Source organism: Aquarana catesbeiana, linkage group LG01, assembly GCF_042186555.1.
Source record: "Aquarana catesbeiana isolate 2022-GZ linkage group LG01, ASM4218655v1, whole genome shotgun sequence".
Classification (NCBI taxonomy): Eukaryota; Metazoa; Chordata; class Amphibia; order Anura; family Ranidae; genus Aquarana; species Aquarana catesbeiana.
The window spans coordinates 617,239,818-617,257,411 of NC_133324.1; the positions used below are offsets into that span (position 1 = coordinate 617,239,818).

The 17,594-nt window shown below is 42.8% G+C and overlaps 1 protein-coding gene across 1 annotated transcript in view; it reads right to left on the reverse strand.

Moving 5' to 3' along the window:
- Positions 1 to 17,594, reverse strand: part of CDS1 (CDP-diacylglycerol synthase 1) — a 130,784-nt gene that overhangs the window by 46,195 nt on the left and 66,995 nt on the right. The window contains exon 6 of the mRNA XM_073600220.1: positions 6,317 to 6,375. Coding sequence (XP_073456321.1) covers positions 6,317 to 6,375 — 59 coding nt within the window. The remainder of the gene's footprint in view (positions 1 to 6,316; positions 6,376 to 17,594) is intronic.

Genomic DNA, 17,594 nt, shown 5'->3' on the forward strand with positions numbered 1-17,594 from the left:
CCCAATGACTTTACCATTAAGATAAACACCACAACCATTGGTCCCTCCACACATGCCAGGGTACTGGGTGTAATCCTTGACTCTGACCTCTCCTTCAGCCCCTACATCCAATCACTGGCTAAATCCTAATGCCTTAACCTCCGCGACATCTCCAGAATTCGACCCTTCCTGACTAATGACACCACAAAGCAACTTATTCACTCCTTGATTATTTCCCGCCTTGACTACTGCAACTCTCTCCTTAATGGCCTACCCTTATGCAGGCTATCCCCCTTCAGTCTATTATGAATGCTGCTTCTAGACTAATACACCTCACTAATCGATCTGTGAGTGCTGCCCTCTCTGCCAATCCCTTCACTGGCTTCCCCTACCCCACCATATAAAATTCAAAATGCTAACTACAACATACAAGGCCATCCACAACATCGCCCCCAGCTACATCACCAACCTCATCTGCAGAGATCGCCCAAATCGTCCACTCCGCTCCTCCCAGGACCTCCTGCTCTCTAGCTCCCTTGTTACCTACTCTCATGCTCGCCTTCAGAGCCTCGACTTCTCCGGAGCCTCTCCCATCCTCTGGAATTCCCTGCCCCGGTATATCCGATCAGCCCCTAACCTGTCCACCTTTAGGAGATCCCTGAAAACTCACTTATTCAGGGAAGCCTATCCCACACCCACCTAACAACTGTCCCCGAGCCACCCCCCATCAAATCATTCCCTGCATCTATTACCTTTTGTACCACCACCCCCTCCCTTTAGAATGTAAGCTGTACGAGCAGGGTCCTCCTGTCCCTTCTGTATTGAACTGTACTGTAATTGTGCTGTCCCCCCTCTACATTGTAAAGCACTGCGTAAACTGTTGGTGCTATATAAATGTGTATAAATAATAATATTTGTGTCATTCTCAAAACTTTTGGCCACGGCTGTAGATTAACCGAAGAATGAGGTCTTTTTGCACCTGTGCCACCCCAGACTACAAATTATTGATGTTTACATTTTGGCCCCGATTTCATTAAACCAGACTGTATAAGTCCGGGAATGGACGACACGCAGATGCAGTCATCATGCTAGCTATGGACCTCCAATACACAGGGAGAGCGGTGCACTGCTTTATCTGAAAGGCTGGATGTGTATTGCAGTGTTTATTCCTATCGCACAGTGAGTATTTTTAATCTGCGTTGTTTCAAATTTGGTGGCATTTTATAACCATTTTTTTTTTTAATTATTATATTGACAATAAAGATTGGAAACCGTTGAAAGAAAAACCCTGATATTTTCTACTTTCGATTATATAACATATCCAATAAAATCAAAATTTCTGCATAAATTTAGCCAAAATGTATTTTGCTGCATGCTGCAAGTGCTGCCAGTGATTGGGGCTTATCCTGTCAACACTGCGTTTTTTGGGGCACTAGTATAGTTCTGATCGTGATCAAGATACTGATCTGTACAGACACTATACTAGTAATGGTGGTGATCAGCAACTTATAGTGTACCTGTAATAGTGGGGCAGGCAATTTGGCACCGACACTGGCTTGGAGGGACACTAACTGGTGTCGCTAGTGACACTAATACAGTGATTAGTGATAATACTGTACACTGACACTGTACTAATGGCACTGGCTGGGTGACAGGGGTCATCAGGAGGGCAATGAAGGAGTTAACTGTGTGCCTAACAAGTGTACGTGTGCTGATTTTATTCACATTTCTAGCTGGGTTTCTCTCCTTACAAAAGACCCACAATAAATGATATCCTAGGAGTGTTAAAGACGGGGCTAGGAGTTAACTGGGGGTATGGGGGGGGGTTAAGGGGAGGGAGTCTACCCATAGGGGATTGGGTGTGTATCACTGGAATGTTATATTGACATGTCTAATTGTCCAAATGTTAAATAAATATATATGGTAGCCTTAGTATGTGCTTTATCCTAGTTTTTTTTTTTTTTTTGGGGGGGGGGGGGTTATCTTTGATTTCAGTTCTGAACGGCAGGGAGAAGTCCAGCCGGAGCCTTAGTTTACAAACACAGATCTGTGCTGCGAATGGCCACAGCCAATCATCAGGTATACAGCCCAAATGATTGGCTGTCCCCTGCTGACAAACGTCTGATGTGTTTAATCACAGTACAGGTCAGCAGGGAGCATGTGCATGCACCCCTCTATACTAGGAAGTACTCCGCGACATACAGGCATGTCGCAGTGTCTGGCTGTGATGCCCGCTAGTAGTAAATGTACCGTTAATGGGCGGCAGGTGGTTAATACAAGGTGAGCGCCTTGATTTAGCACAAGGGTGAAGCAGTGCACAGGGTGTACGCATGTAGGAAGCAGATCACAAGCATTACACTTGAGATGAGATTGGATTACAGTTTTTTTTTAACTTTTATGATCTTTTGGAACTTTTATCTTTGTTGCACTATTTAGGTCTCTATAGTTTTGATTATATTATTTGATCACAGATCCGTGTGATTGTGATATTTAATGCACTATTATTATGATAGTTATTGATACATTTTAATTTTGTGTGAGTTTTTGCTAACTTTGACCAGGAGCGCTGCACTAATTTGGTTATTGGACTATTAAACTGTATGCATGTAAGCATTTGCAGTAATGCTTACATTTGTACAGCATAAAAACACGGTCCAAATCAGGCTGTGGAATCCGAATTTTCTTGTTGGGTTACACAGCTAAAGACCACGGACCAAAACAGAGCTGTGTGATGGGGCCTACAGCATGCGGTACTACTGTGTGCAGCATACTGTATGCCTGTGTGCCTGAGTCCTTATATTGTGTAGTAGAAATGAGATTTTTTTTTTTTATAATCTATGGAGCATTTGACATATCTGTACAGCATTGCACTTAACTTTGATAGGCTGAACATTGTCAGCAGACATCATGCTGATCTAATCTGACACAAAATCAAACAACATGCTAATAAATTTCAGTTACTTATTGAACCCCACAGTTCACGCAACACACAGAAACCGTTACTGTATATGACCTAAGGATAAAGCATTATAACAGAGATCTATAACATAAAATGGTGCATATTCGATAATACTAGATTAGGAAAAGTACAGGACATGTTGATCCGTAGAGATGATGCCATGAGACTACTGAATAGATAGCCAAAGAATGCATGAATGTGGAGGAGGGGCTTGGCTGTGATACTGTCACAAGAATAAAGGAGACGGGAGTTTCACTATGCATCTGTATCATGTGATATGGGCCAGTTAGAGATAAGAAATAAATAGCATTCATAGAACATGACTATTGAGTCTGGCATAAAAAATATACCTGGTGGATGCTGAAGTGGCCCTAGCAACAGATACATTCATTGTTCAGTGTATTCATGCTAAGTAATGTGTACGTGAAAGCCTATTTTATTTATTTATTAGGCATTTATTTCCTCTCTAAGAGATCACTTTCCCCCTCATTTTCTCTGCAAAATAAGGACACTATTGAGGGTGAGCATCTACTTTCTAGACTGGGATGCTGGCTCAGAGAGGACACAATTATGTAAATCCTGGTGCTTGTGCAGTTCTTGGCCGTTTTCAAGGTCAGCCCCTGCTGCAGCCTCTCCTTGTGAATTTCTTAAAATCACAATGTTGCAATCTGATCACTGGAGGAGAGAAAGAAATATATCTTCTTGCCTGCAGCAGACTAATTACATCCTCTCAGCCAAGGCAAAAATCACTGGACTGGAGCTAAAGGAAGGTTTTTTTTTTTTTAAGGATACAGGATGGAACATTACTGTGTAGACGTTTGCTTCATAACACGTCAGGAATGTATTTGTATGGGTTTGTAAAGTTACTGAAAGATCCTCTGTTTGATACCATGATTACGAACTATGTTGTTATCAATACAGCTACACATGGCTACAGTATATAGCTGAGGAATACTTGAACTGCAGTTCATGGACTTTATGGGCACAACCATAACAAATAAGATAAAATACAAAGCTTTACTGATGCACAATAAAACTTAACTGCATTCAAGTTAAAAGTAACATTCTGCACCATATGTCAGCAAGGCCGGCCATACACGGTTCGAATCTCACCCGGAGTTCAGCAGGAACCGGCTGAGATTTCAACTGTTAATGGGCAGGCTGAATGTACCAAGTTGATCAATCAACTTGGGTACAACCAGTCTGGCGGAACTTCTTGCGATAATCACTATCTTCTCCTAGGCCGGGAGAAGACAATGGCCCGGCAGGAGGGATTCCCAAAACAACACGGTCTGTGTTGATGGGGGAATCGTGCAAATTTCTTTCCTGCAACCTGTGGTGCAGGAAAGAAATTTGCGCCATGTATGGCCTGCCTTAGGGTGGTGGTCCAAATAGAGGAGTATAAATACCCTGTAGAGCAATATTCACAATTGAGTTATAGACTAGGAGTCCAAACTGGTAGAGGGCTCCACCACCCCTTAATAAAAAGCTCAACATGTTTCACGTATTCCACTTCTTCAGGAGCAAGGGGTGCTAACACAGAAATGCTACAGTAACATCGGCCAGAGGCAATTACCCAGGTACAACGTGCCACATGGGAAACTATAAACAAAGGGCCAGGGTTCAAATAATGTCAAATATCAGATAAGTGTAATTCATCTAAAAAGGTAGATGTGGGAAGTGGCCCTCGTAATAAATCCATTAAATTCCAAATATTCCAAAGCACCTGACAACCCGACGCAGCTTGTCCCCTAAAAGCCACAAATAAATTATACAGAAATGGAAGAAGGAAAATAAGTGACTAAACCATCCTCAAACAACTTTGTAGAGCCAATAAGGGGGACCTCCAAAAAAGGCACAGTTACAGACAGGCCAAAAGGTATGGCTTGATTCGAAAAATTCTATAATGTTCTCTCTGTAAGGGGTCCCCCACCAAAACCCATTTGTATTTTATCCTTTTTGTATATTTTTTTGCAATTCCTTTATTTGTATAAAGAGTGCTGGAAAATCCAGACATCCCATTTGTATTTTTTATCTTATTTGGTGTGGTTGTGCCCATAAACTGCAGTTCAAGTATTCCTCAGAAATAACTAGCTAATATATATATATATATATATATATATATATATATATATATATATATATATATATATATAAAATAATATATTAGTGGGTACTGCTCTTCGATTAGGGTTAATGAGTGTCCGTTGTGCCTCTCAATGGCGGTTTCTAAAATTAAATGTACGTCATAATTGAAAGAGTAGATGCCATTGTATCAGATTCCTTTGTTTTACAAACTTTTCATAGAACATTGACTGGTATATTCATACTGGCGGCTATTATCAGCACAGGGTCTTTAATTCCTGGCACATTTTATATATCAGGACCTTTATGTAATACAATATAGACATATCAGTGTTCCTAACATTAGCCTGTAGCAATTTCTAGGAAATGTACTTCATCCATGGGTATATACTGTAACAGCATGCATACATGTTAGGATTACAGTGTTGTAGTTGTAGGCATTGGTACAGGTTAAAGTAAAACTATCAAGAGTTTGGCCAATTCAAGTTTGAGCCTGGCACTGTCCCATCCACCTTCTAAACCCCCCTATTGGTCTGCGAGGCAGCCATTTACTAGGGTAATCAATAGGACCAGTTGGAGTAAGGACAATATTAACGTTTGCCGATATAAGGTTTCATTCACTAGCCTTAAAACACTAGGATAAAGATCCTTACTTTCAAAAAGATGAATGTCATTTTTAACCAATGAGATATGAAAACGACAGCCACGACAGCCACCTTGCCAAATTTTTAGTTAACTAAAGGCTGTTATTCTTGTGTAAAACCTTGTGAATTGAGTTGAGACTTGTGTATCACTTCAGCCACCCAGAACTCTAGATATGCTGCTCATTTTGACATACAGTTCTCACTAAGGCCTAATTCTCATATGGGGCATTGGGGTGGTGGTAATAAACCCTGTTTTTAAAGCCCCCAACTGCTTACCTACAAGAGGACATGGTGGCTGCTAAGATCTGTTCACATTGCCACTGCAGCGATTCTTTGCTTTTCGGTGTGACAATTTTATTGCTCCATTATGTATTTGCCAAACATAACCATGGAAGTCATTGCGGCACAGTGTTTCAATGAAAAAAAACCCCCAGAAATTTAGTAGGCATCACCAATGGGGAACACTATATATACAGTAGGAGCAACAAAGTCCACTGTCCATGTGACAGTTGGAGATACCCTCTGCTTCTACATTTTATGCTCAGCTGGAATTGTCCAGGTTTGTGATAGGTTTACAGCATCAGGGAATCACTGCTGTAATTGTACTGTATGTATATGGAAATATATTAAGAGGAGGATTAATACACACCATGTAAAACTGAAGACGGTACTGCTTCTTCACTAAACTCAACACAAACATGCAGAAACCTGTATGACAGAAAAACAAAAACATGCAAATTAGGCTTAACAACTTTGTGTGCTCATTGAGAGTTAACACATAGTAAGTGGAACACTCAAATTAAAAAGACAAAGGGATTAAACATTGCATGCAACTGAGAATGCCACTGGCACCAAACTCCAGATAATAAAGAATAGAAAAACATGTACATAGGCATATCAAAAAGTTATGAATAACATGGGAGACTGCACAAAGTGAAGGTTTAATGGGGCTTCCAGCCTAAATTCAGACTCCTCTAGGTGGTAATACTGCTAGGGTTGGGGGCATCTACCACTGATCAGAATACCTGAATGATCGGACTGCCACATGGAACTATCCTCTTTACATCTCCTCTAGTGATAACTGTAAAAGTTAAAATTTCACTTTTCTTTCACAGGCTGACAGAGAGTAAACGTGACTCTCTAAATCATGTGTCAAATGCAAGGCCTACAGGCAATTTCATGTGGCTGTGGCACCCCTCTCTTCTCCATCCCCACCTGGTCTCAGCAGTTGGCAGCATAGAGGACAACAGAACTCCTCCACCAGATCCTGCGCTTCTCTGTGCAGAGGTGGAGAGGCTCGTCTCTGCCCCCATCTCAGCAGTTGGAGTGAAGGACAGAACTCCTACAGATCCTGTGCAGCTGCAGTACCCCTTCTTCATTTCCGCCTCCCCCGGTCTCAGCATTCAGAAGACTGCAGCTGCTGACTCCAGCCCTCCTCCAGACCCTCTACTTTCTGCTTTGCAGCTCTGCTTCCAGCTTCTTCCTGGCAGCAGCACAAGGTAAGAAGGTGTACTGTGATGCAAGAGAGGGTGGGAGGCTCTTGACTTCTGATGGTGGGGGGGTGGGCTCTTGACATCAGATGTAAGGGGAGTGGGGTGCTCTGGACATGCTGATGCGGCCCACAATGAAATTGAGTTGAACACCCCTGCTCTAAATGGTAACACAGACATCAGCGAAAACCTGACAGACTCCAATGCCCCGTACACACGATCGGAAATTCGGCCAGCAAAAGACCGATGAGAGCTCTTGGTCGGAAAATGCGACCGTGTGTATGCTCCATCAGACTTTTGCTGGCGGAATTCCAGCCAGCAAAAGATTGAGAGCATGTTCGCAATTTTTCGGTCGGAAAAAGTTCCAATCGGAAATTCCAATCGTCTGTAGCAATTCCGAAGCGCAAAATTCCTACGCATGCTCGGAAACAATTCGACGCATGCTCGGAAGCATTGAACTTCATTTTTTCTCAGCTTGTCGTAGTGTTGTACGACACCGAGTTCTTAGCGTTCGAAAGTTCAGCGAACTTTCGTTTGACCGTGTGTATGCAAGGCAAACTTGAGCGGAATTCTGTCGGAAAAACCATCCAAGATTTTTCTGACGGAAATTCCGCTTGTGTGTTTGGGGCATAACCCTTCTCTACTTTATTCTAAACTAAAACTATTTGGCTGCAATCCACCTGGTAAATAAGACTTTAGAGGGGGTTTATTGTAAAAAAAGAAAAAAAAAAAGAAAAAAAAAATGTTTCTTTAATGTACACAGGATGTGTGTAGTACATCCAGTCCTTGTGCCCGGGGTGCCACGCCCCCCATCCCCCCCCCCCCATTTGCCAGCTATTCCTGGCTCTGTTTTCACCTTGTGATCTGGCCAGTAACACACCTCCTGTATTGGAGTGCCCCCACTTTGGATGAAGGAGCACAGGGGGCAGCTTTGGACAAAAGCATTTGCGGTCTGAGGGAAGGGGGTGATAGGTGTAGTAGCAGATTTAAATACACTTAAAAACTAAAGCCAAACTCCAGCTCACACTTTATAACCAATTACAGCAACAGTTTTTTGTTCTTTTAGGATAAAGGTTTTACACAAATGAATAAAAGTTGCCCATTGTAAGCACCTCTGTCAATGGTAAATGGTTTGTCTCATCCCCTCTAAACTGCTACATCTGCAAGTGAGATGTTCTTTTGAAAAAACAACAGACTTACTGTCCAGAACACGAGGTGAAAATAAGGGGGAAAAAATAAAAATAATGCAGCCATCACATCACAAGAACTGGTAAGCTGCAATAAAATAGATGTTTGCTTTTGGCTTTAGTAGCTGTCGCTGGCAACAAAAAGCCATCTGACACAGTGCTTATTAAAAGAAGAAGTACAGCCAAAGCTTGTTCTGTTGTACTTCTCATGTGGATCACATACAGTATCTCACAAAAGTAAGTACACTCCTCACATTTTTTAAAATATTTTATTATATCTTTTCATGTGACAACACTGAAGAAATGACACTTTGCTACAATGTAAAGTAGTGAGTGTACAGTTTGTATAACAGTGTAAATTTGCTGTCCCCTCAAAAAAAGTCAACACACAGCCATTAATGTCTAAACCGCTGGCAACAAAAGCGAGTACACCCCTAAGTGAAAATGTCCAAATTGGGCCCAAAGTGTCAATATTTTGTGTGGCCGCCTTTATATCCAGCATTGCCTTAACCCTCTTGGGTATGGAGTTCACCAGAGCTTCACAGGTTCCACTGGAGTCCTCTTCCACTCCTCCATGACGACATCACGGAGCCGCTCCTCCACCTTCCGTTTGATGATTTCCCACAAATGCTCAATAGGGTTTGTGTCTAGAGACACAGAGACATGCTTGGCCAGTCCATCACTTTTACCCTCAGCTTCTTTAGCAAGGCAGTGGTCGTCTTGGAGGTGTGTTTGGGGTCGTTATGTTGGAATACTGCCCTGCGGCCCAGTCTCCGGAAGGAGGGGATCATACTCTGCTTCAGTATGTCACAGCACATGTTGGCATTCATGGTTCCCTCAATAAACTGTAGCTCTCAAGTGCCGGCAGCACTTATGCAGTCCCAGACCATGACACTCCTACCACCATGCTTGACTGTAGGCAAGACACACTTGTCTTTGTACTCCTCACCTGGTTGCCGCCACACACGCTTGACACCATCTGAACCAAATACCTATATCTTGGTTTCATCAGACCACAGGACATGGTTCCAGTAATCCATGTCCTTAGTCTGCTTGTCTTCAGCAAACCGTTTGCAGGCTTTCTTGTACATCATCTTTAGAAGAGGCTTCCTTCTGGGATGACAGTTATGCAGACCAATTTGATGCAGTGTGCGGCGTATGGTCTGAGCACTGACAGGCTGACCCCCCCACCCCTTCAACCTCTGCAGCAATGCTGGCAGCACTCATGTCTATTTCTCAAAGACAACCTCTGGATATGACGCTGAGCACGTGCACTCAACCTCTTTAGTTGACCATGGCAAGGCATGTTCTGAGTCCTATTAAACCGCTGTATGGTCTTGGCCATGGTGCTGCAGCTCAGTTTCAGGGTCTTGGCAATCTGCTTCTAGCCTAGGCCATCTTTATGTAGAGCAACAATTCTTTTTTTCAGGTCCTCAGAGAGTTCTTTGCCATGAGGTGCCATGTTGAACTTCCAGTGACCAGTATGAGAGCAATAACACCAAATTTAACACACCTGCTCCCCATTCACACCTGAGACCTTGTAACAATAACGAGTCACATGACACCGGACAGTGAAAAAGGGTAATTGGGCCCAATTTGGACATTTTTTCTTAGGGGTGTACTCACTTTTGTTGCCTGCGGTTTAGACATTAATGGCTGTGTGTTGAGTTATTTTGAGGGGACAGCAAATTTACACTTTTATACAAGCTGTACACTCACTACTAATATTTTCAAAAATGTGAGGGGTGTACTCACTTTTGTGAGATACTGTAAGTGTAGATTGTTTTGCACTCCTGCGACCCATTTTCAGACTGAAGCACGCTGTCCGCTGATGTCACAAAACTGGTCCAGGCTCGGGAAAGATTGCGATCAGCAGCAGCCTGTCCATTAGGGGCGCCGCTCCCCTAACCTCTATGCGCCCAGCCCCAAATCTCCACATAGGGCGCCGGACGCATAGAGTTCTATGTTTTGTTTTTTGTTTTTGCGCAGCACGTGATTAGAGCCGGAGGCTCTAATTGGCTTTAAAAAGGTTTGAATCAACATTTGCTATTGTCTTCCTGCTTCTCTTCCCAGCCAAGGAAGCGGTTCCTGAGACCGGATTGGCCGGGAAGAGAAGTGACTGGATTGGCTGAGAGGAGAAGCCAGGGAAGCCGCCTGGGACCTGGATGGGGTAAGTGCGGGGGATGGCGAGGAGGGGGGATGGCGAGAAGGGGGGGTCAATGTGGGGTTTGTTTGCTGCCCCCTCCTCCCAAAAATGGAGCACCAGTCACCACTGATCGCGACCATATGGTCAGGATCTGCCCACAGGCCTGGCCCGGCAACTGGCCCAGCCTCTAAGTTAGCCACCTCCACAGCCCAGTGTTCATACTCTGTATCTCCCTTTTTCTTGTTCAGACAGGAAAAAGGGAGATACAGAGTAAGATTGCTACTATTGTAGCTACTCGATTACATTCATCTGCAGATCAAAAGGGTGAGCTTATATCTGCAGATGATTCCAGTTAAAACCTGAATAGCAAAAAATAAAATAAAAATAAGAATCTTTTATTTTTTAAATAATAATATGTCTAACTCCTTATTAACCCTTAGTTTACTCTACTTACCCTAATTAACTCCTCCTTCTCTTGTCAACTATTATTTTCATGCTGATTTTTTAAATTTCAATTTGATTAACCATTACTATTAAAAATTATTTTCCTTTCTATTTGTTTTGCTGGTTATTTTTTTTTTTTTTTTTTGTCATTAAAGAAAACACACAATTGAAAAAAAAAGACATGGTTTCATTTGTAATAATTACAATGCTTTGTACCAGAATCATAATTTTGAAGCCATTTCAAAATAGACAAATTATAGGATTAGAACTATACATTTTATCTATAGTAATACAATTTTTTTAAACTAACACTAGTCACAAAAGAAAACATTTTGTCTAAGGATTGCAGAAAACATTAATGAGTGAATGAGCCTTTGCATCCAAATGTTCGACCACTCTCATAGGCAAAGCTCCTCTACCTGCTGGTAGTGTTAGAGCATGTCCACCCCTCCTCCTGCCAGTAAGGCAGCCCAATACAGTGATAGGCCAATAGGAATGTGTGTGAGTATGGGGTGAGGGCCTTTAACATAGGAAATAGTGGTGCCTTGTCCAATCAGAACAGCCCAGGCATAGTGGGGGCAATGAAATCTGCTTTCGGTAGAGGTGCGTGCACTTTATACTGGCTAACAATACCATTTAATTTTAAAGTGACATTGCTTTTTGTGTAATTATTTGTGAATTTAAATTCCAGCATATATGCATGCTTTGGCCTCCCTCTAACCCTAAGTTAAATTTGCAGGAAATGTCTTCTCTTGCCTTGTATTGTGTACTGTTTCTAAATGCCACTATACAGCTACAGGATTTTACAAACCCTACAGGCAGCAAATATTGAACTCAATTTGCTGTACAGTAGACCCAATGGCTAAGGAACACACACACACACACACACACACACATGCACACACGCAAAGGGGTTGGTTTACTAAAGGCAAATAGACTGTGCACTTTGCAAAGTGCAGTTGCACTCTGCAGGAGCACTTGCTACAGAGTTTAGTAAATGAGCAGAGGTTTTGCTGACTTCCATCATCCAATCATAATATAATCATATGTATCATAAATGCTGTTTTTTAAATTTTCCTTGCACGAGATTGGGTATTCTTTTTCAAAGTGAGCTTCACCTTATTTATTAAGGTCTGGAGCAACTGCACTTGCAGATTGCAAATTGCCTTTATCAAATCAACCCCACAGAAAATGCCCAAGTACACTATATTACCAAAAGCATTGTGACGCCTGCCTTTACACGCACATAAACTTTAATTTCATCCCAGTCTTAGTCTGTAGGGTTCAATATTGAGTTGGCCCACCTTTTGCAGCTATACCAGCTTCAACGCTTCTGGGAAGGCTGTTCACAAGGTTTAGAAGTGTGTCTATGGGAATGTTTGACCATTCTTCCAGAAGCACATTTGTGAGGTCAGGCACTGATGTGGACGAGAAGGCCTGGCTTGCAGTCTCCGTTCCAATTCATCCCAAAGGTGTTCTATTGGGTTGAGGTCAGGACTCTGTGCAGGCCAGTCAAGTTACTCCACCCCAAACTCGCTCATCCGTGTCTTTATGGACCTTGCTTTGTGCACTGGTCTAAATCATTTGGTGGAAGGGGGATTATGGTGTGCGGTTGATTTGTTTTTTGTTTTTTTTAGGGGTTGGGCTTGCCCCTTAGTTCCATTGAAGGAAACTCTTAAGGTGTCAGCATACCAAGACATTATAGACAACTTCATGCTCCCAACTTTGTGGGAACAGTTTGGGGATGGCCCCTTCTTGTTCCAACATGACTGCACACCAGTGAACAAAACAAGTTCCATAAAGACATGGATGAGTGAGTTTGGAATGGAGAAAATTGACTGGCCTGCACAGAGTCCTGACCTCATCCCAATAGAACACCTTTGGGATGAATCTGAGCAGAGACTGTGAGCCAGGCCTTCTCTTCCACATCAGTGCCTGACCTCACAAATGCGCTTCTGGAAGAATGGTCAAAACATTCCCATAGACACACTCCTAAACCTTGTGGACAGCCTTCCCAGAAGAGTTGAAGCTGGTATAGCTGCAAAGGGTGGGCCAACTCAATATTGAACCCTACAGACTAAGACTGGAGTGCCATTAAAGTTCATGTGGGTGTATAGGCAGGCGTCCCAATACTTTTGAAAATATAGTGTATACACTCCCTTCTTACATGGCCAAGGAGACATTAGACCTAGTTTTCTGTCATACAAACAAATATATATAACATCAGTGCAGCCGATTTCTCTGCAGCAGCTCAGCTATATTGGGTTCTTGATTTTACATAAAAGATGTAAAATGTTACAAAAATGAGAAGGTATAAGATATACTGGGGGAGGTTTTTTCGATTAGGGATGCACCGATACCGATACCAAGCATTTGCACGAGTACTTGTGCTTGACCCGATATCTGGCAGGAGGCCAGTACACCCGGCGTCCTCAGTGTAGCAGGGGGGCCGGGCAACCTCACAGATGATCGGTGCAGCGGTGGGGGCAGTTACAAGCGCTGATACCCCTGTATAGCTTTTTTGACAGATGCTTCTCCTCTTCTCCCTCCCGCGGCTGTCAGAGAGATCGGTGCTTGTAACTGCCCCCCCACGATCATCCCCAATTGTTCCGTGTGCTCCCCGGCTACCCCCCGTCCTGGATCTGCCAGGATGAAGAGCGGAGGAAGGAGACGGTAAATCTTTAATTTATCGGCTCCTTCCTTTTCCGAATGCACAGAGTCAATGATCACTGACTCTGTCCATTCATAACTGAGCATCGTAAACTGTGTTTACATAATTACATAGTAGGCGAGGATGAAAATAGACACAAGTCCAACCTATGTGTGTGATTTTATGTCAGTAGTACATTGTATATCTCTGTATGTTGTGGTCGTTCAGGTGCTTATCTAAATCGTTTTTTGAAATTATCGATGCTCCCTGCTAAAACCACTGCCTGTGGAAGAAAATTCCACACCCTAACTGCTCTTACAGTAAAGAACCCTTTATGCAGTTTAGGGTTAAACCTTTTTTTCTAATTTTAGTGAATGGCCGTGTGTTCTTATTAAATACCCTTTTGTGGAAAAGTTTTTTCCCTATTGCGGGGATACCAGTACAGTATTTGTACATTGAAATCATATCCCCTCTCAAGCGTCTCTTCTCCAGAGTGAACAAGTTCAGTGCTCGTAACCTTTCCTCATAACTAAGGTCCTCCAGTCCCTTTATTAGTTTTGTTGCCCTTCTCTGGACTCTCTCCAGTTCCAGCACATCCTTCCTGAGGACTGGTGCTCAGAACTGGACAGCATACTCCAGGTGCGGCCGGACCAGAGTCTTGTAAAGTGGGAGAATTGTTTTATCTCTGGAGTTAATCCCCTTTTTAATGCATGCCAATATTCTGCTTGCTTTGCATGCAGCAGCTTGGCATTGCATACAATTGCTGAGCTTGTCATCTGCTAGGACCCCCAGGCCTTTTTCCATCCTAGATTCCCCCAGAGGTTCTCCCCGTAGTGAGTAGATTGCATTCATATTTTTGCCACCCAAATGCATTATTTTACATTTTTCTACATTAAACGTCATTTGCCATGTAGTTGCCCATCCCATTAATTTGTTCAGATCTTCTTACAAGGTTTCCACATCCTGCGGAGAAGTTATTGCCCTGCTTAGCTTAGTATCGTCCGCAAATACAGAGATTGGGTTGTTTATCCCATCCTACAGGTCGTTTATGAATAAATTAAATAGGATTGGTCCCAGGACAGAACCCTGGGGGACCCCACTTTTCACCCCGGACCATTACGAGTTCTCCCCATTTATCACTACCCTCTGAACTCGCCCCTGTAGCCAGTTTTCAATCCATGTACTCACCCTATGGTCCATGCCAACTGACCTTACTTTGTACAGTAAACGTTTTTGGGGAACTGTGTTAAATGCTTTTGCAAAATCCAGATACACCACATCTATGGGCCTTCCTTTATCTAGATGGCAGTTCACCTCATCATAGAAGATAAAAAGATTGGTTTGGCAAGAACGATTCTTCATGAATCCATGCTGATTACTGCTAATGATATCGTTGTCATTACTAAAATCTTGTATATAGTCCCTTATCATCCCCTCCAAGAGTTTTCATACAATTGAAGTAAGGCTAACTGGTCTGTAATTCCCAGGGATATATCTTGGCCCTTTTTTAAATATTGGTGCTACATTAGCTTTTCTCCAATCAGCTGGTACCATTCCAGTCAGTAGACTGTACATAAAAATTAGGAACAATGGTCTGGCAATTACTTGACCGAGTTCCTTAGGGACCTTCGGATGCAAGCCATCTGGTCCCGTGACTTATTGATGTTAAGTTTTTCAAGTCTATTTCTAATTCTATCCTCCGATAGCCATGAGGGTGCTTCCTGTGACATGTCATGAGGATAAACATTGCAGTTTTGGTTACTGAAGCCCCCCTATTTCCTCGTGAAGACTGTGGAGAAGAATAAATTAAATACTTTCGCCATCTCTCCATCCTTAGTAACCAGATTCCCTTCATCATTCTTTATGGGGCCAATATGATATGATATGACCTCCCTTTCTTACCATTTATGTACTTAAAGAATTTCTCTGGATTTTTTTTACTCTCCTCCGCTATGTGAATTTCGTGTTCTATCTTAGCCACCCTGACTGCACCCTGTCACAGACCTAGCCGGGACAGAGGCTGTTGGAGAGGACTGTATGCAAGCCTGTTGCCTTTTGATTATGGGCCCTGGATTTTCAATGGATTCATTCTGCTGGGACACATCCTGTGAGGAGATGCTGGTGTCATCAACCTGTGTTTATGTTAATTGAATGAGCTAATGACATTGTCCTCTATACAATGTAGGAGACGGGACGACTGCTATTGTGTTAATTAACTGTATGAAGATCGGTGACCACAAGTCTGGGCGAAAGGTCATGTCTCAGTCACCTAGGCTGTATAAAGGATTAGATAATTAGCTCATGTTAATTAGGTTACATTTGTATTGTTAGAGTAATCTTCTCCTGTGTATATAAGACTGTATTCTGGTTCTGAATAAAGTGAGTTCTTGGTAGCAACAAGCAAGTGTCGCCTTGTTTGTGCTCAGAGAGGTTGGGATATCTGTATACAGACTGGGAGGAAGTGATATATGACGGAAGCACTCAAGCGGAGTGTGGGACGTTCCGTGACACACCCTTACATTTCTTGTTGCATTCTTTATACAGTTTGAATGCTGATGATGATCCCTCAGCCTTGTATTTTTTGAATGCCTTCTCCTTTGCTTTTATATGCATTTTAACATTGCAGTTAAACCACCTAGGACTTTTATTAGCTCTTTTCAATGTATTTCCCATTGGGATGCACTGGATAATGCCCTTATTTAATATTCTCTTGAAAGCATACCCATTTTTCCTCTGTGTTCTTTGTTCCTAAGATTTTAACCCAATTATTATCTACTAGCAAGGATCGTAGTTTAGGGAAGTTGGCTCTTTTGAAATTCAGTGTCTTTGTATTCCCCTTATGTTTCCTAATGTTTTCCATATTCTCCCTCTGGTTAGGGGGCCTATGGCATACTCCCAGTATTACTTTCCCCTTAGTTTCCTCCCTTTGTAGCTCTACCCATAAGGATTCCACCCCTCCCTTGCTCCCTTAGTGATGACATCTGTTCACTTGTACATCATTTTTGATATACAGGTAGGTATACCCCTTCCCCTTTTTTACCCTCTCTATCCCTGCGATATAGGGAATACCCTTTAATTGTTGTCAGACAATCGTGAGAGCTGTGAAACCAAGTCTGTGTAATTCCTACAAAATCTAAATTCTCCTCGTACAACAGTAGTTCCAGTTCTCCCATCCTGTCCACCAGACTCCTGGCATTGGTGGACATGCCACGTAGATTAGACCAGTTGCATACCATCTAATTATTGGGTGCTCTGGAGTTGCAAATATGACTTTTTACTATACTTACCTCGGGTTGAGGTGCTTTAGTCAACCTATCACTAATGTCCCAATACTACCCTCTAGAATATGTTCCGCACTGACTGACTATCTCTACCTCTGGACCCTCCCCCCTGTTGCCTAATTTAAAAGCACCTCTAACTTTTCGTCCATCTTCACTCCCAGCAGATCTGCACCTTCCCCATTTAGGTGCAGTCCGTCCCTTCTATAGAGCTAGTAACAGACTGAGAAGTTGCCCCAGTTCTCCAGGAACCCAAACACCTCCTTTCTACACCAGCTCCTAAGCCACTTGTTTACTTACCTAATCAGCCTCTGCCTTTCTGGTGTGGCTCCAGGTACCAGTAGTATTTCTGAGAATACTACCTTTTACGATGCTTCAGTTTAAGAATGGAGAGGAGTCTCTGTTTCCTGTCCATTCATCTTCAGTGCAGCTGAGGCTGCTGAGAAAGGGACTGGGGAATCTCTGTCATCAGTCCCTTTCCCTGTCTCAAAGGAGAGATGTCAGGGGTCTGTTTAGTTTTTGAGTTTAGATAAACTTTAGTGTAAGGCTCGGTTCATACTAGCCGACTCCAAGATTTTCAGTGCGACTTTGATGTGACTGATACTACTTTTACATTCTCTGGCACTGAAGCCATTTCAAAGTCGCATCAAAGTAGTGCAGGAACCTGTTCTGAAGGCACAGCGACTTCAGTAGTGACAATTGGAACAGCTCTCACAGATAGATGGCAGTTCA